Here is a 21,490-nt window from a genome sequence, read left to right as displayed (position 1 = left end):
GTAACGTGAGCCAGCAGTGCGCTCCTACAGCTCGGAAGGCAAATGGGATCCTGGGCTCCATCAGCAGAGGGGTGGTCAGCAGGGATAGGGAGGTGATTGTCCCTCTCTACTCTGCTCTTGTGAGAACAAGACATCTCTATGGGTCCCATAGGGAGACATTGGGACCCATAGAGACACATAGAGATACATTGGGACACATAGAGAGACATTGGGAGACATTGGGACCCATAAGGAGACATTGGGATCCATAGAGATACTTTGGGACCCATAGAGACCCATAGAGAGACACTGGGAACCATAGGGATACATTGGGACCCATAGAGACCCATAGAGACACATTGGGACCCATAGGGAGACATTGGGACCCATAGAGACCCATAGAGAGACATTGGGACCCAAAGAGACCCACAGAGACCCCATAGGGACCCGTAGAGAGACATAGGGACCCGTAGAGGGCTCCAGGTATGGAGCCCTCAGTACAAGAAAGACATGGAGCTGTTGGAGAGGGTCCTGAGGAGGGCCATGAGGATGGGCAGGGGGCTGGAGCACCTGCCCTATGAAGACAGGCGGAGGGAGCTGAGCTTGTTCAGCATGGAGAAAAGAAGGCTGCGGGGTGACCTCACTGCAGCCTAAAGTACCTGAAGGGAACCCATATGCTATATCCAGGGGGTGACCTCATTGCAGCCTAAAGTACCTGAAGGAAACCCATATCCAGGAGGGGAGTAAGCTCTTCAAAAGGGCTGATAATAGCGGGACAAGGGGAAATGGATTTAAGTTGAAAGAGGGCAGATTTAGGTTGGATGTCAGGGGGAAGTTCTTTGCTATGAGGTCCTGGAACAGGATGTCCATGGAGGCTGTGGATGCCCCGTCCTTGGAGGTGTTGAAGGCCAGGTTGGATGAGACCCTGGGCAACCTGATCTAGTCAGTAGTGGAAGTTTGGTGGCCCTGCCAGGCATGGGGGGGTTGGAGCTTCATCATCCTTGAGGTCCCTTCCAACCCAATGAGGTTGAGGTGCAGCCGTGAGGGGTCTGGAGAACCTGATGGGGCTGATGGGGAGCCAGGATGGGTCAGCGTGGAGAAGAGGAGCACAGGGGAGACCTCAAGGCTCCTGAAGGGAGGTTGTGATGAGCTGGGGGTCCCGTGTAACAGTGGTTAAGGGGTTATGGGGTCTATGGGGTGGCTATGGGTCTCTATGGGTCCTTATGGCTCCCTATGTGTTCTCTATGGGTCCCAATGGGTTCGTATGGGTCCCTATGTGTCTCTATGTGTCCTTATGGGTCTCTATGTGTCTCTATGGGTTCTGAAGGGAGGTTGTGATGAGCTGGGGGTCCCGTGTAACAGTACTTAAGTGGTTACGGGGTCTATGGGGTGGCTATGGGTCTCTATGGGTCCTTATGGCTCCCTATGTGTTCTCTATGGGTCCCAATGGGTTCGTATGGGTCCCTATGTGTCTCTATGTGTCCTTATGGGTCTCTATGTGTCTCTATGGGTTCTGAAGGGAGGTTGTGATGAGCTGGGGGTCGGTCCCGTGTAACAGTGATGGGATGGGAGGGAACGACCCTGAGTTGTGCCAGGGGAGATTCAGGCTGGACGTGAGGAAATAGTGCTGCTCCTATAGAGTGGTTGGGGGCTGCAATGGGCTGCGCAGGGGGTGGTGGGGATGGAGATGCCGCGTTGAGGGCCGTGGTTGAATGAGAGCTATTGGTGATGGGTGGATGGTGGGGGAGCTTGGAGGGCTTCTCCAACCTTGGTGATTGTGGATGGGGGGTTGGGGGGGGATATGGGGGGTGGAAGAGGATCAGAATGGGGGAATAGGAGGGGTGGGATGGGGGAGGGACCCTTCGGGAAGGGACAGGGGGACTCACTAGGGTGATTCTGGGAAGACAACAGGGGACTCTATGGGTCAGAATGAGGGAACTGAGAGGGATATGAGAAGGGGTAAAAGGATCATAAAGGGGAATAGAAGGGATGGGATGGGATGGGATGGGATGGGATGGGATGGGATGGGATGGGATGGGATGGGATGGGATGGGATGGGATGGAAGGGAAAGGACCCTTAGGGTAAGAATAGGGGGAGTTGCTGGGGGGGACAGAGGAGCTGGTGGACAGAATGGGGTGTTTCATGGGGGGTGGGGAGGTGGATAGGGGACTCTAGGGGTCGGAATGGGGGACTGGGGGGGGGATATTGGTGAGGGGAGAGGATCAGGATGGGGGAATAGGAAGGGTGGGATGGGGTGGGGTTGGGGAAGGGACCCTGGGGGTCAGAATGGGGATAGGGAACTGAGGTGGGGGGAAGTCCAAGAGGGCTGTAGGAATCAGAATAGGGGAACTGGAGTGGGGGGGCTCTGAAGGTCAGATGGGAGGGGGACCAGGGGGGACAGTGTGACCCTGGAGGTCAGAGAGAGAGATAAGGAGGGATGTGGGGGGGTGTTGTAGGTGAAGTGTTGGGAGGGTGGAAAGGGGGGCAGTGAGGTACCCTGGATTGGGGGGAGGCAGGGGGGGAATGCAGCGCAGCTCCCCACACCAAGCAGAGGCCCTGAGCACCACAGAGGCAGCATGGGGCCAACGCAGAGCAGCCCACAGCCCCCACCCCCTTAGCCCTGGACCCCTCCCCGGAGCCCCCCCAGACACCCACCCAACTCAGCCCCGCAGCTCCTCCCTCCCCCCAACCAGCCTCGAGGTGGGCAGAAAGTTATCAGCATCTCTTCATTGAATGATCAATCCCTAATTAAAACCCTCTGGTAGACATCAGAGTTTAGGGGTTTTTAAGGTTTATTAGGTTTTTTTTTTGGTTTTTTTTTTTTTTGGGGGGGGGTGTTAGTGGTTTTTTTAGGGGTTTTTTAGGGTTTTTTTTAGGGGTTTTTATGGGTTTTTTTAGGGGGTTTTAGGGGTTCCCATGGATTTCCACCCGGTACACGCAGGTGTATTCCATGTTCCCCCAGTTGCTCTGCACTTCCACTTTGATCCTTCGATAGGTTTGAAGGGGCTCCTCCTGCCAATACAAACAGGAGAGGCTTCGTTATGGGACCAGAGCCCCGTAGTGCCCCATAGATCCCATTCTTCGCCCCATAGATCCCACAGCTTCCCATAGATCTCATAGTGCCCCATAGATCCCACTGTTCGCCCCCATAGATCTCATAGTGCCCCATAGATCCCACTGTTCTCCCCCATAGATCCTACTGCATCCCATAGATCTCATAGTGCCCCATAGATCCCACTGTTCTCCCAGTAGATATAGGTAAACCTAATAGATAGTCAATGATTTCCTGCAATTCGGATCCATATTCAACAGTTGTTTAGCATGCAGACCCCCCTCTTGTTATCACCCATCTTATCAGTGTGGGAATCAAATGTTGTTTCTGCATTTAGAACAAGATACGATTCTTTTCTTTCAAGGTCTCAGTCTAGAAGTGCAGCAGTAGCAGAGGAGGAGGCTTCGTTACGGGCATGGGAAGATTAAAAACAAAAAGTGCTTCCCATGGGGTCATTAATTACATCCCCCTCCCCAGCCCCACCCCGCGCCAAAGGCTCTTTAATTACAAGGGGTTAATTAGGGGACCCTTTAAATGTTGGGGGGGGGGGGGGGAGTCAATTTAAGGGTGAGGGGGTCTCAATTATCGGGCTGATTTGGGTCATTAATCAGATCCCCCCCCCACAAAGGCCCTTTAATTATAGGGGTGTAATTAGGGGTTCCCCCCCCTTTCCACAAAGGCCCTTTAATTACAAGGGGTTAATTAGGGGTCCCAGACCCATTAAATATGGGAAGGGGGCTCAATTTATGGGAGGGGGGTCCTAATTTTGGGGGTGATTTGGGGTCATTAATTACATCCCCCTCCCCCCCCCAAAAGGCTTCCAACAGGGACCCCGTGGGAGTCGGCCATGTTGGAGAGCAGAGGGTGGGCAGGAAAGCTCTTTCTTGCCATGCCTTGCAGGCAGCCCGGCCCTCCCCCCTTGCACTTACAATACCTGAACATGGAAGGTCTGGGCGATCTCTCCATCCACGTCATAAACGAACGACCCCAGGAGAGTTTCCCCTTCGTCCTCATCCACTCCCTGAAAGACAAGAGATGATGGCGGTCACACTGAGGCAGGCCATGCCATAACGAACACACCAAAGGTGGGAGCCCTTCCAACCCTCTATTGGGTGTGTCTGTGGGGCCCCTATGGGGCTCTGTTGGGTGTCTGTGGGGCACCATGTGTCTCTGTGGTGCTCTGTGAGCTCTTGTGTGGCTCTATGGGGTCTTACAGGGCTCTATGTGGCAGCTTAGGGGGTCTCTATTGGGAGTCCTGTGGGGCCCTTATGGGGCTCCATGGGGTGTCTTTGGGCACCATAAGGCTCTAAGGTTCTCTATGAGTTCTTGTGCAGGTCTATGGAGTCTTACAAGGCTCTTTGGGGGCAGTTATGGGGCTCTGTTGGGTGTCTGTGGGGGCACCATGAGGATCTTTGGTTCTCTATGAGCCCTTGTGTGACTCTATGTGGTCTTACAGGCATTATGGGACTCTATGGGGTGTCTGTGGGGGCTCTATATGGTCTTATATTGTGGTTATGGTGCTCTGCTTGGTGTCTCTGGGCTCTATAGGGGTTCTATGGGGTCTTACAGGGCTCTATGTGGGCAGTTATGGGGCTCTGTTGGGTGTCTGTGGGACAATTATGGGGCTCTATGGGTTGTTTGTGGGCACTATGAGTCTCTTTGGCTCTCTATGAGCTCTTCTGTAGCTCTATGGGGTCTTATGATGTAGTTATGGGTCTCTTTGGGTGGCTCTGGGGTTCTATAGGGTTTCTATGGGCTCTTATGGGGCTCTATGAGCTCTATAGGGTTCTATGGGCTCTTATGGGGCTCTATGAGCTCTATAGGGGTTCTATGGGCTCTTATGGGCTCTATGAGCTCTATAGGGGTTCTATGGGCTCTTATGGGGCTCTATGAGCTCTATAGGGGTTCTATGGGCTCTTATGGGGCTCTATGAGCTCTATAGGGGTTCTATGGGCTCTTATGGGGCTCAGTGGCAAAGCTGTTTCCTCGGGACCCCCCCATCTAGCAGCAGCAGGCAGAGCCTTACCAAGATGGCAAAGTCTCGGGGGCGCTGCTGACATCCCCAGAGGGGAGAGACTGCCTTGGAGACGTGCCACATGGTGACAGCCGTGGGCCAGATGTTCTCCGGCAGCTGGATGACTGCGTGGCCCCGAGAGCCTTGGAAAGCCCAGCAGCTGCCAGCAGAAACATCGGGCTGAAAGGAGAGAGACGCGTCCATCAGGCAAAGAGCCGCCAGAGCTGGATGGTGGGCAGGGAGCACAGACCTTGTCTGCTATGGGGCTGCCCGTCATGGAACGCTACTCAAGGGACAGGAGGGCAAGATGCAAAGGGTTGGACAACAGCTCTGGGCTCAGTTGCCTTTCTCTGCTTGCACAGAGCTGGTGGGGCAGCCCTCCCAGCATCTGTCAGCCCAGCACCCTCCCAACGCTGGTGTCAGTGATGTGGGGAAGAGTGTGGGCTGAGCAGCAATGCTGGGCCAAGGGAAAGTGATGTGCAGCCAGAATGGGGTGAGGATGGAGGGGAAGGATTGGGGGGAGGATGGGGAGGGAGGGAGGATTGGGGGGTGGGAGGATGGGGAAGGATTGGGGGAAGGAGGGGGGGAGAATGGTGGGAGGAAGGGGAGGACTGGGGGGGAAGGATGGGGAGGAAGGATTGGGGGAAGGAAGGACTGGGGGAAGGAAGAACTAGGGGAAGTAGGGGGGGCCCTTATGGGGCTCTATGGGGTGTCTGTGGGGGGAGGGGGGAAAGTAAAGTGGGGAAGCCCACAGTCACCACTTCTCATGCCATACCTGCAAGAGGGTCTCGGGGGGCTTCACGGAGGAAAAGAGGGGAGAAATCCAGCCTTTCCCACCGTAACCCTTGGTTGTCCTCTCCGCATCAACAGTGGCACCTGAAATCAAGATGGACAGACGTGCACTGGGACGGCCCAGAGACGAGCTGAAGGACTGAATGCTCATTGCCCAAAGCTCTTGGCGGGGCTCTGGGGTGCAGAATCCCCCTCGCTGTGTGTATGGGAACTGCTGAGTCCCGGCCTGAAGCGCTGATTGGGGCAAGGAGCCGGTCAGCCCTGGGAGCAGAGGAGAAGGGTTTGTCAAGTCTGAGAGATGGGGGGTTTAGATGGGATGTGAGGAGGAAATTCTTGACCCCCAGTGGGCGGTGAGGCCCTGCAATGTGCAAAGAGGAGCCATGGATGCCCCGTTCCTGGAGGCGTTGGAGACCAGGTTGGATGGGGCCCTGAGCACCTTGATGCAAAGCCCTGTCAATGGCAGGGAGTTGGGCTGGGATGGTCTTAAGGCCCCTTCAGACCTCAGCCAGCCTAAAGCTCTGTGAGATCACTGTGACAGAAAGCAGAGCTGGGCAGGTTCTGGGGAGTGCCAGGCACAAAGCTGAGGGTAGAGAAGCTGTCGACATACCCAAGGATTTCAGAGCCCAGTTGGGCATCCAGTAGCTATTTTCCATGGCTGTCTCGATCTCCTGCCGTGTCAGCTGCAGAATTTCCTGGTGACAAATAGGGAATGGAGAGACAGCAGTGAGCACAAAGACAGGAGGTGGGTGTGAGCAGGGAGTCCTACCCAAGAGCTAAGGGAAGGCTCCGTGTCTTTCCAGGTGTGCCCTGATGAGCCACTGCACTCCAGAGACACAGCAAAGATGGACTTTGGGCTCTGCCCGATCCCCTTGTTGCCAGCCTTGTGTCTGCTGCAGAACAGCCTGGACAAGCAGTCAGATCGTGCCCTGAGCCAGCCAGGCCCTGCAGAGCTGCAGTTGCAGCTGGCCTGCAGAATGGCCCTTCCAGCTTAGAACCTGACACACAAGTCTCTTGGAAGGGGCCACGTCCAGCCTCCAAGGCAAGCCCAGCAGGTGCCCAGCTCAGCCCCATAGAAAAGCATAGAGACCCAGAGACCCCATAAAGACCCATGGAGACACATAGAGACCTACAGAAACCCATAGGGGGACATCGAGATCCATACAGACCCCATAGGGAGCCATCGAGACCCACAGAGACACATCGAGACCCACAGAGACACGTAGAGACCCATAGAGAATACATACATACCCCATAAAGACCCATGGGGACCCTATGAAGACTCCATAGGGAGCCATAGAGACACATAGAACCCCTGACCTGGGGCTCGGCCATGGGGGAATGCAGAGCTCTGCACAGAGCACCCTGATCCCAGCTTTACCAGCAGCAGCTCTCAGTGTGGGGAGCAGAGCAGCTCCAAGACACAAAGGAGGCTGAGCCCCATAGCCAGGTGTGGGGCGGGCAGCCAGAGCACAGAGCTGTCCTTGTAAAGGGCTGCAAGGAAACAGGAGGCAGCAGTGCCATTACCTCTCTCTTGAGTCCGTGGATCCCGTTCTCTTCCAGGACATCAGAGAGTGACTCAGCAATGAGCTCCTTCCTGGCCGACAGCTGAACCAGTGGGTTCCTGAAGGCAAAGGCAAAGCAAGTCTTGTTCAGCCATGTCCACCCCGCAGGTCCATGTTCCAGTGCCACGAGGTGAAGGATTCCAATGGGTTGTGCCCTTCCTTATCCCCCAGCCCTTTTAGTTCCTTGGCTTTGCCAAGGGCTGCCTTCACCGTACAGATGGGAAAGGCTGGAGCCCTGGGCACGAGGCGAAGGCGTGCATAGAGCACACAGCCAGCTGAGGCCACCCTACAGAGCCAGGTGGGTGGCAAGGAAGTGTCCTTACCCCAGAGACAGGAGCTCCTGCCCAGGTCCTGCAGACACCACCTGGAAGAGAAAGGCATTGGATGGGAGGAAGCACCAGGAGCACAAGGAGCTTCCAAAGGAGCTTCCCAGGGAAACAATGGCAGAATTTCCGGCTGCTTCCCAGCACTTTGCAGAGGACCGCTGCCCAATGTTGGGCTCTTCAGCCCTCCATTGCTGCAGAGCATCTGCTGCTTCTCCCTTTGCTTTCCCATCCCCTCCAGACCCCCCAGTGCCACAGATGGCCCAAAGGCTCCTTCTTCCCCTGCGCTGTTGCCTTCAGCCCGAGCTCTGTGCTGGGCTCTGGGAAGATGCTGCCACCCCAAAGCCCGCCCTGCTGCCAAGGCAGCCCCCAGCCTGGCTCCGTCTCAGCAGCGATGAGCCCATGGCCAAACTGTCCCCACGGAGGCAGAAGGGCAGAGCTTTGGCCTCTGCTGCACAGCGTAGCACTGACCTGCAGGACGTCATTTCTCCAAGCTCCCAAAATCCAAATGAAGGCTCCAGCTGTGGGGGACATCGGTCAGGAGAGACCATGAGTTTGCCAGGCTGCTCTGAGCCCTGCAGCCCATTTCCCTCCTCCCAACCCAGCGGGGACACGCCGTGTGGGACAGTCCCGCTCCCCGTCTGTGCTGGGATGGCTTTGGCTGGGGAACACTCACCGGAAAGGACCGCTAGAGGCAGGACGGGAGTCCTCCTTCCCCTCTCTTGGGCGACACATTGCCTAAGGGAGAGATCAGATGGTGGTTATCACGGCCCTGCACAGGGACACACACGGTCTCTGGGATCCTTTAGCAGACGGCTGCCATGGGTTCCTCTGCCCAGCAGGGATGTGAGTCCAGGGGGGGCCCTTTAGCAAGAGCTGGTTAGTGCCACAGCACCCGTGGGACACGTGAGAGTGAAGGGCTCTGCTGTGCCATGGGGGGCAGCAGCCTTGCCCCGTTGGGCTCTCCCCAGAGCAGGAGCAGGGCTGTGCCCACGGAAAGGGAGTTTGGGCTGCCTGGCTGGAGAAAGCCCAGCAGCACGCAGTGATTCTGGCTTCCCCTCCCCACATTGTGGGCCCTGCTGCACCCACCTGCCCAGCTGGGCTGGCATTTTGGCACCTTCACTCCTCTAACAGACACAGAGAATGGCTTGCTCTCCTCCCAGGACACAAGCACCTCTTCTCCACTCGCCTGCTCCGCACTCCTCACGGGACTGCAGTGCTGCACAGCTCTGCAGCGTGGCTCAGTAGGACGGCAGGTTCCGATGTCATAATGGCTGACAGCTGCCAAGGCCGAGTGACGCCTTCTATGAGCTCACAGGGTGTGCCCAGGAGGGACAGACCCCGTGGGTTTGCCCCCAGCCCAAGGCTGGAATCATAGAATCATAGAATTACTCAGGTTGGAAAAGACCTTGAAGATCATCAAGTCCAACCGCAGCCCAACCAGTAGCCGATCTCTTAAACAACAACCACAAAACAATACCACAACAACAAACCTCTGCTAAATCATATCCCTGAGCACCACATCCAAACGGCTCTTAAACACATCAGGGATGGCGATTCAACCACCTCCTTGGGGAGCCCATTCCAGTCCCTAACCATGTGTATCCCATTCCAGTCCCTAACCATGTGTATCCCATTCCAGTCCCTAACCATGTGTATCCCATTCCAGTCCCTAACCATGTGTATCCCATTCCAGTCCCTAACCATGTGTATCCCATTCCAGTCCCTAACCATGTGTATCCCATTCCAGTCCCTAACCATGTGTATCCCATTCCAGTCCCTAACCACCCTTTCTGTAAAGAAGTTCTTCCTAATATCCAACCTAAACTTGCCTTGGCGCAACTTGAGGCCATTTCCCCTCGTCCTGTCACAAGTCAGTAGTGAGAAGAGACCTGCCCCACTCTCACTGTAAGAACCTTTCAGGTACTGGCAGACGGCAATAAGGTCTCCCCTCAGCCTCCTCTTCCTCAGACTAAACAGCCCCAGCTTCCTTAGTCTCTCCTCGTAGGGCTGATTCTCCAAGCCCTTCACGAGCCTCGTTGCCCTTCTCTGGACCTGCTCCAGTACCTCCATGTCCTTCCTGTGCTGAGGTGCCCAAAACTGGACACAGTACTCGAGGTGAGGCCTCACCAATGCCGAGTACAGGGGCAGGATGACTTCCTTAGTCCTGCTCACCACACCATTCCTGATACAAGCCAGGATGCCATTGGCCTTCTTGGCCACCTGGGCACACTGCTGGCTCATATTCAGCCAACTGTCCATCAGCACACCAAGGTCCCTTTCCATCAGGCAGCTTTCCAGCCACACCTCCCCAAGCCTGTAGGGATACCCAGGAATAGCTCAGAGGAGCAACTTTGGATGCCCTGGTAAAGATGTCTGTGCCATTGCACAAGAGGAGCTCCTTTGGATGCCCTGGTAAAGATGTCTGTGCCATTGCACAGCTGCTCCCATCCTGGGCACGGACAGGCCGTGTGCTTCTGGAGGGGGCTGTGAGAGTCACAGACTCATAGGATGGCCTGGGTTGAAAAGGAACGTAATGATCATCCAGTTCCAACCCCTCGCTATGTGCAGGGTCACCAACCAGCAGCCCAGAGCCACATCCAGCCTGGCCTTGAATGCCTGCAGGGATGGGGCATCCACAGCCTCCTTGGGCAACCTGTTCCAGTGCGTCACCACCCTCTGGGTGAAAAACCTCCCCCAGATATCCATCCTAAACCCCCCCTGTCTCAGTGTAAATCCATTCCCCCTTGTCCTCTCACTGCCCAACCTCGTCACAGGGTTATCTGGATCAATCTGTGTCCATGACAGGAGGGTAGTAGGCCTTTGGGCTCCCTGGCCCTTCAAAATGGGAAGGGAAAGGGGTAGTGAGATGGGAGCTGGGCTAAGGAAACAAACAGAGCAGCGGCAACGATCTAAGGAGGAAGACTTACTTTACTATGATATCAGGATGCAAGATTACACAATATAATACAGTCTAATTGAACCTGAGTTCCTCTGGTCCGTGTAGTTCTTCTTCTCTGAGCTCCACAGGATGTGATGAGGTGGGATACCCACAGCAAAAGGTACAAATCCATGACAGCTCGGCTGGGGAGGAGTTCCCAGCTCCAGCGGTGCCTTCCATGGTGTTGCTGTGAAAGGGTGGATGAATTTGGAACCTGGAAATGCCAATTTTGGGGGTTGGAGATGAAATCTGGGACTGGGGAGAGGGTGGGGAAGGAGGGAATAGAGATGGAGAGGAATGGGCAGACATTCTCACGCTCCAAAATTGAGCCAGAGACAGGCTGGGAGCTGAGGGTGGCTCTTTGCCATGTGCTGGGAGAAAGCAGAGCAGGGGCTCTCCTGTGCCCTCAGCACGTTCCTCTCTCTGCAGGCGCCTCGCTGAAGCTAAAAAATGGGGCCAGGATGACACCAGCACCTACAGCTCACGGTTAAGCTTCCTAGCGGGGGATCTCTGACAGGCCCAGCAGCCCCTGGTCCCAACGGGCATCAATGCCGCCCCCCCGCCCCCACCGCCGTCCTCCAGGGGGCGGGAACGGTCCGCTCAGGGTGTCAGCTCCGGAGCATCACCCAGCACCCGGACAACTGCTGCCTTGGGGAAGACTGAGAGGCCCGGCAGCCCCCAGCCCCCCCCCAGCACCACCTCTGCCCTCTTCCTCCCCCCCACCATCCATCAGGGGACGCAGAGTGCAGACGTGGGGAAACTGTCCAAGAGACCGACAACCACTGCCTGGGGGAAGCACAACCAGCCCAGCAGCCCCCCACCTCCCCAGGCACCGTCACCACCCTCCCATTCCCCTCCATGATCCTTCAGGGGATAGGAGTGGCCCCCTCAGGCACCCCCACTGCCCTCCCGCTCCTCTCCACCATTACCTTTAGGAGGTGGGAGCAGCCCCCCCAGGTGTCAGCTCAGGATCATCATCAGACACATGGAGAACCACTGCCAGGGGGAAACAGACCAGACCCAGCAGCCCCCCCAGCAACACCACTTCCCTACACCATCATTCAAGAGATGGCAGCAGCCCCTCCAGCACGACAGGCCTGGTCACCCCCAGCCCCCCCACGGCCCTCCCCCTCCCCTCCACCATCCTTTAGGAGGTAGGAGCGCCCCCCCCACCGTGTCAGCTTAGGGGCATCAGACACCTGGAAAACCACTGCCAGGGGGAAACTGATCAGGCCCGGCAGCCCCCAGCCCTCCCCAGCACCACCTCTGCCCTCTCGCTCCTCTCCACCATCCATCAGGAGGTGGGAGCAGCCCAATGAGTTGGTTTGGGGCACCATCTGACATCCACAGAACCACTGCTGTCATCAACCAGAGTTTTGCAGGCTCCACACTACCAATAAATAGACAATTATAGCACAGTTGTCCGTGTGCTGTTGTCGTGTCATTACCTGACCCACTACCAGACCTTGCATGTCACTTGGCATTGGCAGACAGTGATAATACAAGCGGGAATGGCATTAAACTCCAAGAGTGGAAACTGAGGTGGGTGGGTAGGGGAAATTCCTCCCCCAGAGGCACTGTCTCCATTCCTTGTTATTCTAACTAACTAGATCGTTCCTTTTCCCACCTACAAACTAAACTGAACTATCCCCCTCCAGCCCCCCTTTATTCTAAATTCCAACAGAGCCTCCGCTTCATGCTTCAGTGTTCAGCACCATTATTAAAGCAAACACCAGTGGAACCACCACCGTACTCAGATCAAATGATGATATTAGAGGAGGTGGGTAATGAAGGAAGTGATGAAGAGGAAGAGGTCTACAAGATAACGCCTTAAAGAGGAAGCAAAGCTTGCAGAAATCAACATGTAATCGTGTAGATGATTACATGGAATCGTGTTACACATGTAAATCGTGTTGTAAAGCAGGGAAACTAAGAAGCTGCCGGCACTGCAAACTACACATTGCCGGGGCACGTCAGCTGCTAGAAAAGAACCAAAGAATAACAGAAAAGGCTGCTGACTTTCTTCCCAACAACAGCCCAGGCCCCAGCATTAACCTGCACAGCCGAGAATGACAGGAACGTATACAAGAGATAAGAACTGTATCGATGCAGAACCGATCCTTTGCTCAAATTGAGACCCAGGCGGAGTATAGACCCCCCTCAGCGCCCAGCGCTGTTTTGCTCCTGGGTGAGAGGAAGGAAAGGAACGGCAGGACAGCAAGGGAGGGATGCGTGACCACAAGGGTGTGCGAACGTCCCCACCGAAGGAAGCAAAGAGAGCCGGCAGAAAGCGACGCTTCATTAGCGTCACTGAACACAGCCCCCATCGCTCCCCCGGGTGCGGATGTGCCATGAGAACGAGCCGTGAAACCGCCTGGCAGCCGGCTCGGGGCGTGCTCGCTGCGGCAATTCCTGCCCTACTGAGCCTGTGCGGAAGAGGCGAGAGCCTGGCTGGAAGGCATCCGGGCAGCCCCGCGGTGGCAGGAGGTGCACCAAGGCCGTCCTGCGGCCAGCTCCGGGCTGAGGGCGCTCGGCATCCTCTGCTCTCCGCGACTCCGAGGAGCCTGGCTACCTGCACCAGAGCTGGGAGCAGCCTGCTCCGCACCCAAGGTAGGTGCCCTTCGTGGCTCGTGCAGAGCAGCGCACGCTTCCTGCCCCCTGCCAGCAGCGCCGGGAGAGGAGCGGGGAGCGGCCCCGGACGGGGCGGAACCCGCACTGCCGTACCCGAGGCGGGACCCTGGTCCCGGCTCCAGCTCCCACTCAGCGCAGCAGGTTTGCTGGCCCAGACGGGCTGCCAGCAGGGGAGCAGTTTCTGCAGCCCGGGCTGGGCTCCGAGGGCCACGGGAACGGGCTCGGAGCTGGGACGGTGAGGAAGGGAGCAGAGGAGGGCAGCGTGCTCTGCTGCCCGGTTGGATCTCTGTAACACAGCGCAGCTGGGGCTGCAGTTCTTCCTCTGGGCCACGGGAGACACGAGACGGCCTCGCTCTGCAGCTCTGCACGCGTGGCTTGATGCAAGCTTTAAACTCCACGATGCCTCCCTTGGAGTGTCTTCATGCGAAGCCTAAAAGAGGGAATTTGCCCTCCCCCTGCTCCTCCTCCCCGGCAGCCCCCAGCTTCCCTGCGGGCAACATGTGCCTCTGGCGACCCTTGCAATGGCGTTGCCTTTTGTTTGCTGAGCGCTTGCCTGATGGCTCAGCCGGGGTTGTGCAAACCCCTCGCAAGGCTTTTGTTCGGGCTGTCCCGGCAGCTGCAGGTGCCTTGAGCTCACAGCTGCGGGCTCTGAGCACGTTCAGCTTCTGCAGCAGCTCCGGCACTGGGCTCTGGAACGAACAGGCGATGAGAAGCTGGCAGCCTGCGGGCTGAGTGGAGCACGCGTTGAGAGCACGGCCGAGCAGCAGCAGGTGAGTAAAGCACAGCCCAGGCTGCCTTCTGCAAAGGGCACGCGCTGCTGAGAGCGTCCCCTGGCAGTGAGCGCAGTCTGCGTGCTCAGCTGGAGAGAGAGGGAGGAATGTATTGATTGATACCGTGCAGGAATCACGGAGTGCTCTAACAGCGGCTGAACGAGGCTGTTGTAACCACGTGGCTGTTTACTGCCTTAATTGTTCTGTTTAGCACTTCTACTATTCGATGAGTTGCCTTATGGTTCAGATGTTTTGTTGATTTATTTACGTGTTTAAGTAAGCCGTCCTGATTTGCGGAATCAAACTCTATAATCCAGAGATGGGTTATAAAGCAGGTATGTTTATTGCAGCGCTGGGTGCAAGGGGGATAGCTCCTCCAAACTTGCACCCCAACTGGTAAAACCGTGATACAGATCTAGGTACACCTCATGCATAGTCAAAGATGTCCCGTAATTCTGATCCATATTCTTTATCATGCAGACCCCTCTTGTTATCGCCCATCTTGTCAGGGAGATGCAACTCCTCTTTTGATATTTACAACCCCTAATCCCCTCCTCGCCAGATGTCTCAGGGAGTTCTCACTCCTTATCTGCTCTCCCAGACCCACTGTCTCCATTCCTTGTTATTCTACCTAACTAAATCATTTTCTGTCCTTGTTATTCTACCTAACTAAATCATTTTCTGAACACTACCTTTAACTATCCCCCTTCTAGCCCCCCTTTATTCTGAATTCCAGCAGAGCATCTGTTTTCTGCTTCCCTGTTCAGTCCTATTGATTTGAGAAGTGTGTAACATCCAGTTGACTCCTCGCCGTTTTGCACTTCCTTACCCGAGGAATGTGAGCCATCATCACTTGTAGGTAACATCAGCAGTAGGTGGTTTAGAGAAAGACATCAGTCGCCTTCACAAGGTATTTTCCCAACCCTTTTTTGAGGGCTGGGTTGATTTCAGCAAGCCCAAGGCTGCTTCCATTCCTGAGAGGATGTACAGACATCTGCCAGAGGATTGAATCCATTTGCCACCAGCTGTTCCCCTCCCTGATCTGTAGAGGCAGCTGCCATCTGCGCTGAGGCTCGCTGTGTTTGTGTGCTGGGGGCTGCATTCACGGTGCTCTGCCATGAACCAGGTGCTGTTCTGCACCTCCTGCTGGATGGTTGGATGGCCGTACCGTTTTCTAACAGTATTTCTGCTGCTCTTTCCTGGGTAGCCGTCCCCTTTAGGCGTGCTTGCAGGCAATCCAAAGATCCCCCAGTTGGCACAGGCTGTCCTTGTTGTATGTCCTCAACTTCCTTCACCACTCAGACCTCCAATCGAACTCCCCTTTCCCATTCCTCGTCTATCACTTCAGTTTCCTTAGCTGCAGCTAAGGTAGACAGTAAGCCGTCATTCTGCTGCCTCTGTTTGCCTTAACTGCGTAGAGGCAGCGCCTTTAATTAGTGCCATTAGTGCAATTTCACATCTGTTTGGAGCCAAACCATAGAGGTGGAGGATGTGATGTGCGGCCTAAAGGATTGTAGGTGACTCAGGGAGGTCTTTGTTTATTGTGTGAACAAGCATTACCTGCACAACTTCCACCGTGTAGCGCAGCAGAAATATTGTGGAATATCAGTCGCTTTTGATTCTGGGAGGACCGGTGCAGTTCTCCTTTGCTTCATATGTCACTTCCAAACCTGACACGGTGCTGATAACCCCTTTTGTGTCCTTTTACTGCCCCCTGTGACCTCTGCTTGCTGCTCAACTACAGCAGTTGCCACGAGAACATTCACAGAAGAATTTGGGATGCGCTTCATGTCTCTTGTCATCGGTTTGTTTCCCTTCTTGCTACCCTGCAGACTTTGCCCGTTGGTCACAGGTGGATCCAAACACAGCACACACTCCTAAGGGAGAAGCAGGACGATATTTGTTGATATAATACGGATATGCTGTAGTGATTTAACAGTGACACAACAGGATTGGAGGTGGCTGGATACACTTGGTTATTTACTGCATGGAGGGTAGGGTTACACACACACCTACAGGAGGCCCCGCCATCGAGTCACGAGGCTCAGAGTAGTTCCTGTTTCTTTCTCATGTCTTCAGACCACAGAGGTAAGGAGCCAGGATGTGGCTGGATCCTCTCCTAGTCCCAAGCTTGGTCAAGGCGTTGTGTGGAAGGAATCATACGTGCACAGTCCCTCTAAGACAGAACCTCAGGGAACACATGAAAGCTCCAAAGTAACCACGGGTGTCTTACGGAGGATCTGTACTGAGAAGGAGTCTTGTTGTCAAGCTGCAAGGGATCTCAGTGCAGGTGTGAGCTGCGGAGACAGCCCTGCTGGAGGGCAGGTCCTGCAGAGCTGGAGGGGCACTTGGGCTGCTCCCTGTTTTGGGGTACGATGACTGCCTGCTTGCCGTGCTTTGTCTTAAGTCCCCGGCTCAGTCTCAGCTGTTGAACCAAGTGTCAGCTACCAGTTGTTTCAGCCTCCCAGTCTGAGACAGCTTTGTGACGGTTCATCTCTTTGAGCCAGACTGCTTCCAGTGCTGCAGCTCATTGTCTTCCTCTGCAAGGCCAGGCAGTGCCCTGCAGAAGGGCTGAGCTGGGACTGGGACTGCTGCATTCCCTCACAGCTCCCCTGCCATTTCTCTTCTCCCTGCAGGCTCCAGTTCAACTTCTGCCTTCCAGCCGTGATCATCGCAGGCTGCAGGAGAGCAGCAAATGGCCGCAGCACATCCAGCTGAGGTAGGGGTTGGGGAAGCAGGCAGGAGAGGCCAAGGGGCCAGGGATGTGAATGAAGGGGAAGAGGGAGGTGCCCTCAGCCAGCGTATGTGTGTGCTGGGGACAGAGATGCAGCTGGGATGGGAGGTTGTGTCCTGTGCGAGCTGCTTGCCTGGGCCTTGGCTGTTCCCAGCAAGGAGCCTCTTTGCTTGCAGGAGCCCGTGAGCTTTGCGGAGGTGGCCGTGTATTTCAGCAGGGAGGAGTGGGCGCTGCTGGACCCTGCGCAGCGAGCGCTCTACCGGGACGTGATGCTGGAGACGTACCAGTGCGTGGCCTCGCTGGGTGAGAGCTTGGCTGCCTTTCCTCCTCGTTAGGGCACCTTTGGCTGTGCAGAATGAGCCTCTGCAAGCCGGGCCTTGAATAACTGCCATGCAGATACATACTGACTAACACCACAGTGCCAGCAAGAAAGGAGATACTGAGAAGCGTGAGTTTCAGAAGGGATTAGTATGCACGGCACTCTGATCAGAGCCACAGAGTCAGTGCTGGCAAGCAGGCATCAGCCAGGAGGGAGAAAACCAGCTCTTGTGTTGTGTGTTGCATGGTGCCAGCAGCTCCAGCTCACAGATGACTCCATGGTTACAGCTATGGAACTGAGGATTTTCCATGCAACTGCCATCAACATTTTGATGCCTTGACCAGTGGTAGATTGTAAGAATATCAATAAGCTGTTGTCAAGTTAATTCAAAAGAACAAATATCCCTTCACAATGTTCAGAGATGTCAAAGCATTCTTTGCTCCAAGGGAAGCTGTAGGCGCGGTGTCATTCAGGCCCTAATGGTGGTTTCTCCCTGGGGAGGGACACAGAGTGGAGCTGTTGAACAGGCACTGTGCCAGCATGATGGAAATGCTCTCTTGTTCCCTGTTTCTCTCCCTGAAGCTCCACTTCCAGCCCCCAAGCCCGTGTTGATCTCCCTGCTTGAAGCAGGGGAAGAGCCCTGGATCCCTGATGTGCGTAGCCCTGAGGCCATGCCAGGAGACCTCATCCCAGGTGAGGTGGTGGAGGGAAGGGGAATGTTGGGGCTGTAAGAGCCTTCTCTGCCTGTGTCTTATTTTGGGCACTGTGTGCTATTATTGGATTTCCTCTGTCATCCAGCAGCTGATGGGATCAAAAATACAAAGAAGGTTCTGCAGAGAAGTTGCGTAGCAGAAATACAGCGGGGTCGCATCTCTGTGGAAGAAGTCAGAAGGGATGCCCAGGAAGGCCTGCAGCAAGGTCAGGGTGAGCACATCAAGAAACCCCTGGGAAAGCGACTGGGAATGACACTGAGGAACACAGTGGACTTCAGCATAGGTCCAAAGCAGCCTGAGGACACCAGGAGCGAGGATGCGTGCCAGATGAAAAAGCAGAATCCGTGCGCTGAGTGTGAGAAAAGCTTTAAAATGGATTCCAGCATCACTAACCAGCAGTGCACGCACTCAGCAAAGAGGCAATATGAGATCTGTGATCCTGCAGAGAGCAAGAAATGGAGCCTCCGGCCCACTGGGCAGCAGTGCATGTACACAGGAGAGAGAGCCTTCGAGTGCTCTGACTGTGGGAAGAAATTCATGGACAGTGGGAGCCTCGCTTCCCACCAGCGTATCCACAGCAGAGAGAGACTGTACGAGTGCCCCGAGTGTGGGAAGAGCTTGAAAGATAGTTCTAAACTCAAAAGACACCAACGTGTCCACACAGGAGAGCAGCCATATAAGTGCCTTGAGTGTGGGAAGAGCTTCAAAAACAGTTGCAGCCTCACCATCCACCATCGCGTCCACACAGGAGAGAGACCATTTGAGTGCACTGAGTGTGGGAAGAGCTTCAAAAGCAGCTCTGAATTGAAGTCACACCAGCGCATCCACACAGGAGTGAAACCATATCAGTGCTCTGAGTGTGAGAAGAGCTTCAAAAGCAGCTCTGAATTGAAGCACCACCAGCGCGTCCATACAGCAGAGAAACCCTTTCAGTGTCCGGAGTGTGGGAAGAGCTTCAAAAACAGTTCCAGCCTCACCATCCACCATCACATCCACACAGGAGAGAAACCATTTGAGTGCACTGAGTGTGGGAAGAGCTTCAAATGCAGAACCCACCTCACCATTCACCAGCGCATCCACACAGGAGAGAAACCATTTAAGTGCACTGAGTGTGGGAAGAGCTTCAAAAGCAGCTCTGAATTGAAGTTGCACCAGCGCGTCCATACAGCAGAGAAACCCTTTCAGTGTCCGGAGTGTGGGAAGAGCTTCAAAAGCAGCTCTGAATTGAAGCGCCACCAGCGCATCCATACAGCAGAGAAACCCTTTCAGTGTCTTGAGTGTGGGAAGAGCTTCAAAAACAGTTCCAGCCTCACCATCCACCATCGCGTCCACACAGGAGAGAGACCATTTAAGTGCACTGAGTGTGGGAAGAGCTTCAAAAGGAGGTGGGAATTGAAGCTGCACCAGCGCGTCCACACAGGAGAGCGACCCTATAAGTGTCCTGAATGTGGGAAGAGCTTCAAAAGGAATTCTGTTTTGAAGCACCACCAGCTCATCCACACAGGAGAGAGGCCACATAAGGTTCCTGAGTGTGGGAAGGGCTTTAAAAGGCGTTCTGAGCTGACGCTGCATCAGAGCATCCACACGAAAAAGAGACCCTATGAGTGTCCAGAGTGTGGGAAGAGCTTCAAAAGCGGTTCTGATTTGAAGCGCCACCAGCGCATCCATACAGCAGAGAAACCCTTTCAGTGTCCTGAGTGTGGGAAGAGCTTCAAAAGGAGGTGGGAATTGAAGCTGCACCAGCGTATGCACAAAGGAGAGAGACCATAGCTTCTGTCTGGTGGAACATTTTGGCCAGGCCTGCATGCAGGGAGATGCCTGGGAAGTTGTCTTTTCTCTCCCTCAGAGAATCCCATCTGCTGCGGTATCAGAATGTCTGCAGCAGTGAGTTCACATGGCAGGAAGCCTTGAGTGTGAGAAGGGCTTTGTGCCGAGCAGAGAGCTCCTCAACACTCCCAGAAGACCTTCATGCAGAGCTCAGTCCTCATTAAACATTGCAGTCCACAGGACAGGTGGCTCCTGGGAGCACGTCTCCTGCAGGAAGAGTTTCTCTCAGGGCTGGTGCCTCATTTCTCATGGGAAAACCCCCAGCAGAGAGACCCTCGGGATGCTGCAGAGCCCAGGGATGCGGGAGACCAATGCTTCTCCCCACTCAGGAAGAGTTTGCAAAGGAGACGGCATCACCAACACCCTCTGCAAAAGGGACTTAACCCAGGAGCTTCAGCTGGCCTTTCCTTGCTGCCCAAAGCACTTCTCTCACCGTGCCAGCTTTCCACTTCTGCTCTTCCCACCAGCTGCTTTTTGATGCCGTTTCCTAATGGAGAAGCGGTTGTGCAGGGCTGTGCTGTGTGTCTGTGTGCATGTGTTGCTCTCAGTCATTTCTGAGTGCGCTGATGAGGCTGAGAGAAGGGTCAGCAGAGCAGTAACGTGGCTCTTGGAGGTTTTCTGAGTGGAAAGGGAAGGGGGTGAATAAAGTAGCTGAGCTGTTCTGGAGCTTTCTGTAGTCTTGTTTTTGCTCTTAAAATAAATGTCAGTGTGTGGAATAAGGAGAGGGAAAGGTGCAAGCAGGGCTTGGTTTTGGTGCCCTCCCCAGCCCACTGCTTGCTTCTGGAGAAGGCATTTTTCCCACGCAACCCTATCGTCCTCCCTAGCTGTGCTACACATCGGTTTTAATGCTTTTCCTTTAATCAGTTGCTCAGAGCAGCTGTGAGGCACCAAGCCTTGGCCGTCTCCAATGGAATTACAAAGCTTGCTCTTCCTAAATGCACCACTCCAAGTTTCAGGAGGTGGTGGGAGCAGAATGCAGTGCAAACCCGCAGGTGCCCAAGCTGCTCATCCCCACAGCACAGAGATATGGGAGCGCTCTCCAGTGCGTGCTTGCCTTGCAGGTGATCCCTTTGGAGCTTGAAGGTTTTTGCTTTGGCCTTGGGAAGGTCTGCCTGAGACCTCCTGCAGAAGGGCCTTCACACTTGCTGGGCTCAGCTAAAGCTGCTGTGCTTGGAACGCAGTTTGCAGGTAGTGAGGAAGCGGAGGGTGGTTTTGGTGAGCTAGTGAAGCCAGCGGGAGCTTGCCAGCTTCTCTGAAGGCTCCCTGACCCCCAACAGGCTGGAAGGAGATGATGACTGCAGTATTGAGGAGCGCTGCTTCCTCCATCCCAGGGAGCAGCGGCCTGGTCTGGTGCAGGAGAGGCTCATCAGGGCCCTGAGGATTGGAGGAACACACAGTTCCAAGGGAAAATGAGTGGGGAGGGAACGAGCAGCTGGGAGGAGTGGGGATCCCCAGCAACAGGAGGCAGCAGCCCAGCCGTGAGCTGGGATGATTTGCTTTTCAACTGCGTCCAATAATTCCTGTCCTGTGGCACAGGTCATCAGTCTCCGCCTTCCTTTTAGGTTCCCCCCAGAAGCACTCTCGCTGTTTGGTTGTTTCTCCTTGCATCTCTGTATTCTCAGAACCACTGCGCAGGGTTTACCCCCAAAATAAAATAAAATAACATGAAGCAGGTTTTCTGAATTTACTCCCTGAAAAAATCAGTTTAACTGCTCATTTTCCCCCTGAATTTGTCACACGTTGTGTTTAGTTGCATGAAGAGTCAGAAAACTCAGTTTTTTTTTCTCTCCTCCTGCACTTACCTGCTTTCCTTCTGCTCTTTGGAAGCTCCT

General features: G+C 54.9%; 1 protein-coding gene across 2 annotated transcripts; it reads left to right on the top strand.

Moving 5' to 3' along the window:
• The first annotated feature begins 12,841 nt into the window (after positions 1–12,841).
• Positions 12,842–20,887, top strand: LOC140265233 (uncharacterized). Of its 2 annotated transcripts, none has more exons than XM_072361144.1 (5): positions 12,842–13,274; positions 16,702–16,784; positions 16,976–17,102; positions 17,701–17,811; positions 17,920–20,887. In XM_072361144.1, exons 2-5 carry the CDS (start codon positions 16,761–16,763, stop codon positions 19,599–19,601), a joined length of 1,944 nt encoding a protein of 647 aa, XP_072217245.1. In that variant the 5' UTR covers positions 12,842–13,274; positions 16,702–16,760; the 3' UTR covers positions 19,602–20,887. The 2 variants fall into 2 exon arrangements, with proteins under 2 accessions (XP_072217245.1, XP_072217244.1); XM_072361143.1 differs by having other exon boundaries at positions 17,917–20,887.
• The last annotated feature ends 603 nt before the right edge of the window (positions 20,888–21,490 follow it).

This window comes from Excalfactoria chinensis, unplaced genomic scaffold, assembly GCF_039878825.1.
Source record: "Excalfactoria chinensis isolate bCotChi1 unplaced genomic scaffold, bCotChi1.hap2 Scaffold_74, whole genome shotgun sequence".
Lineage (NCBI taxonomy): Eukaryota > Metazoa > Chordata > Aves > Galliformes > Phasianidae > Excalfactoria > Excalfactoria chinensis.
The sequence above is the reverse complement of the archived record's forward strand: the minus strand, read 5'-3'. Positions and strand labels throughout refer to the sequence as shown.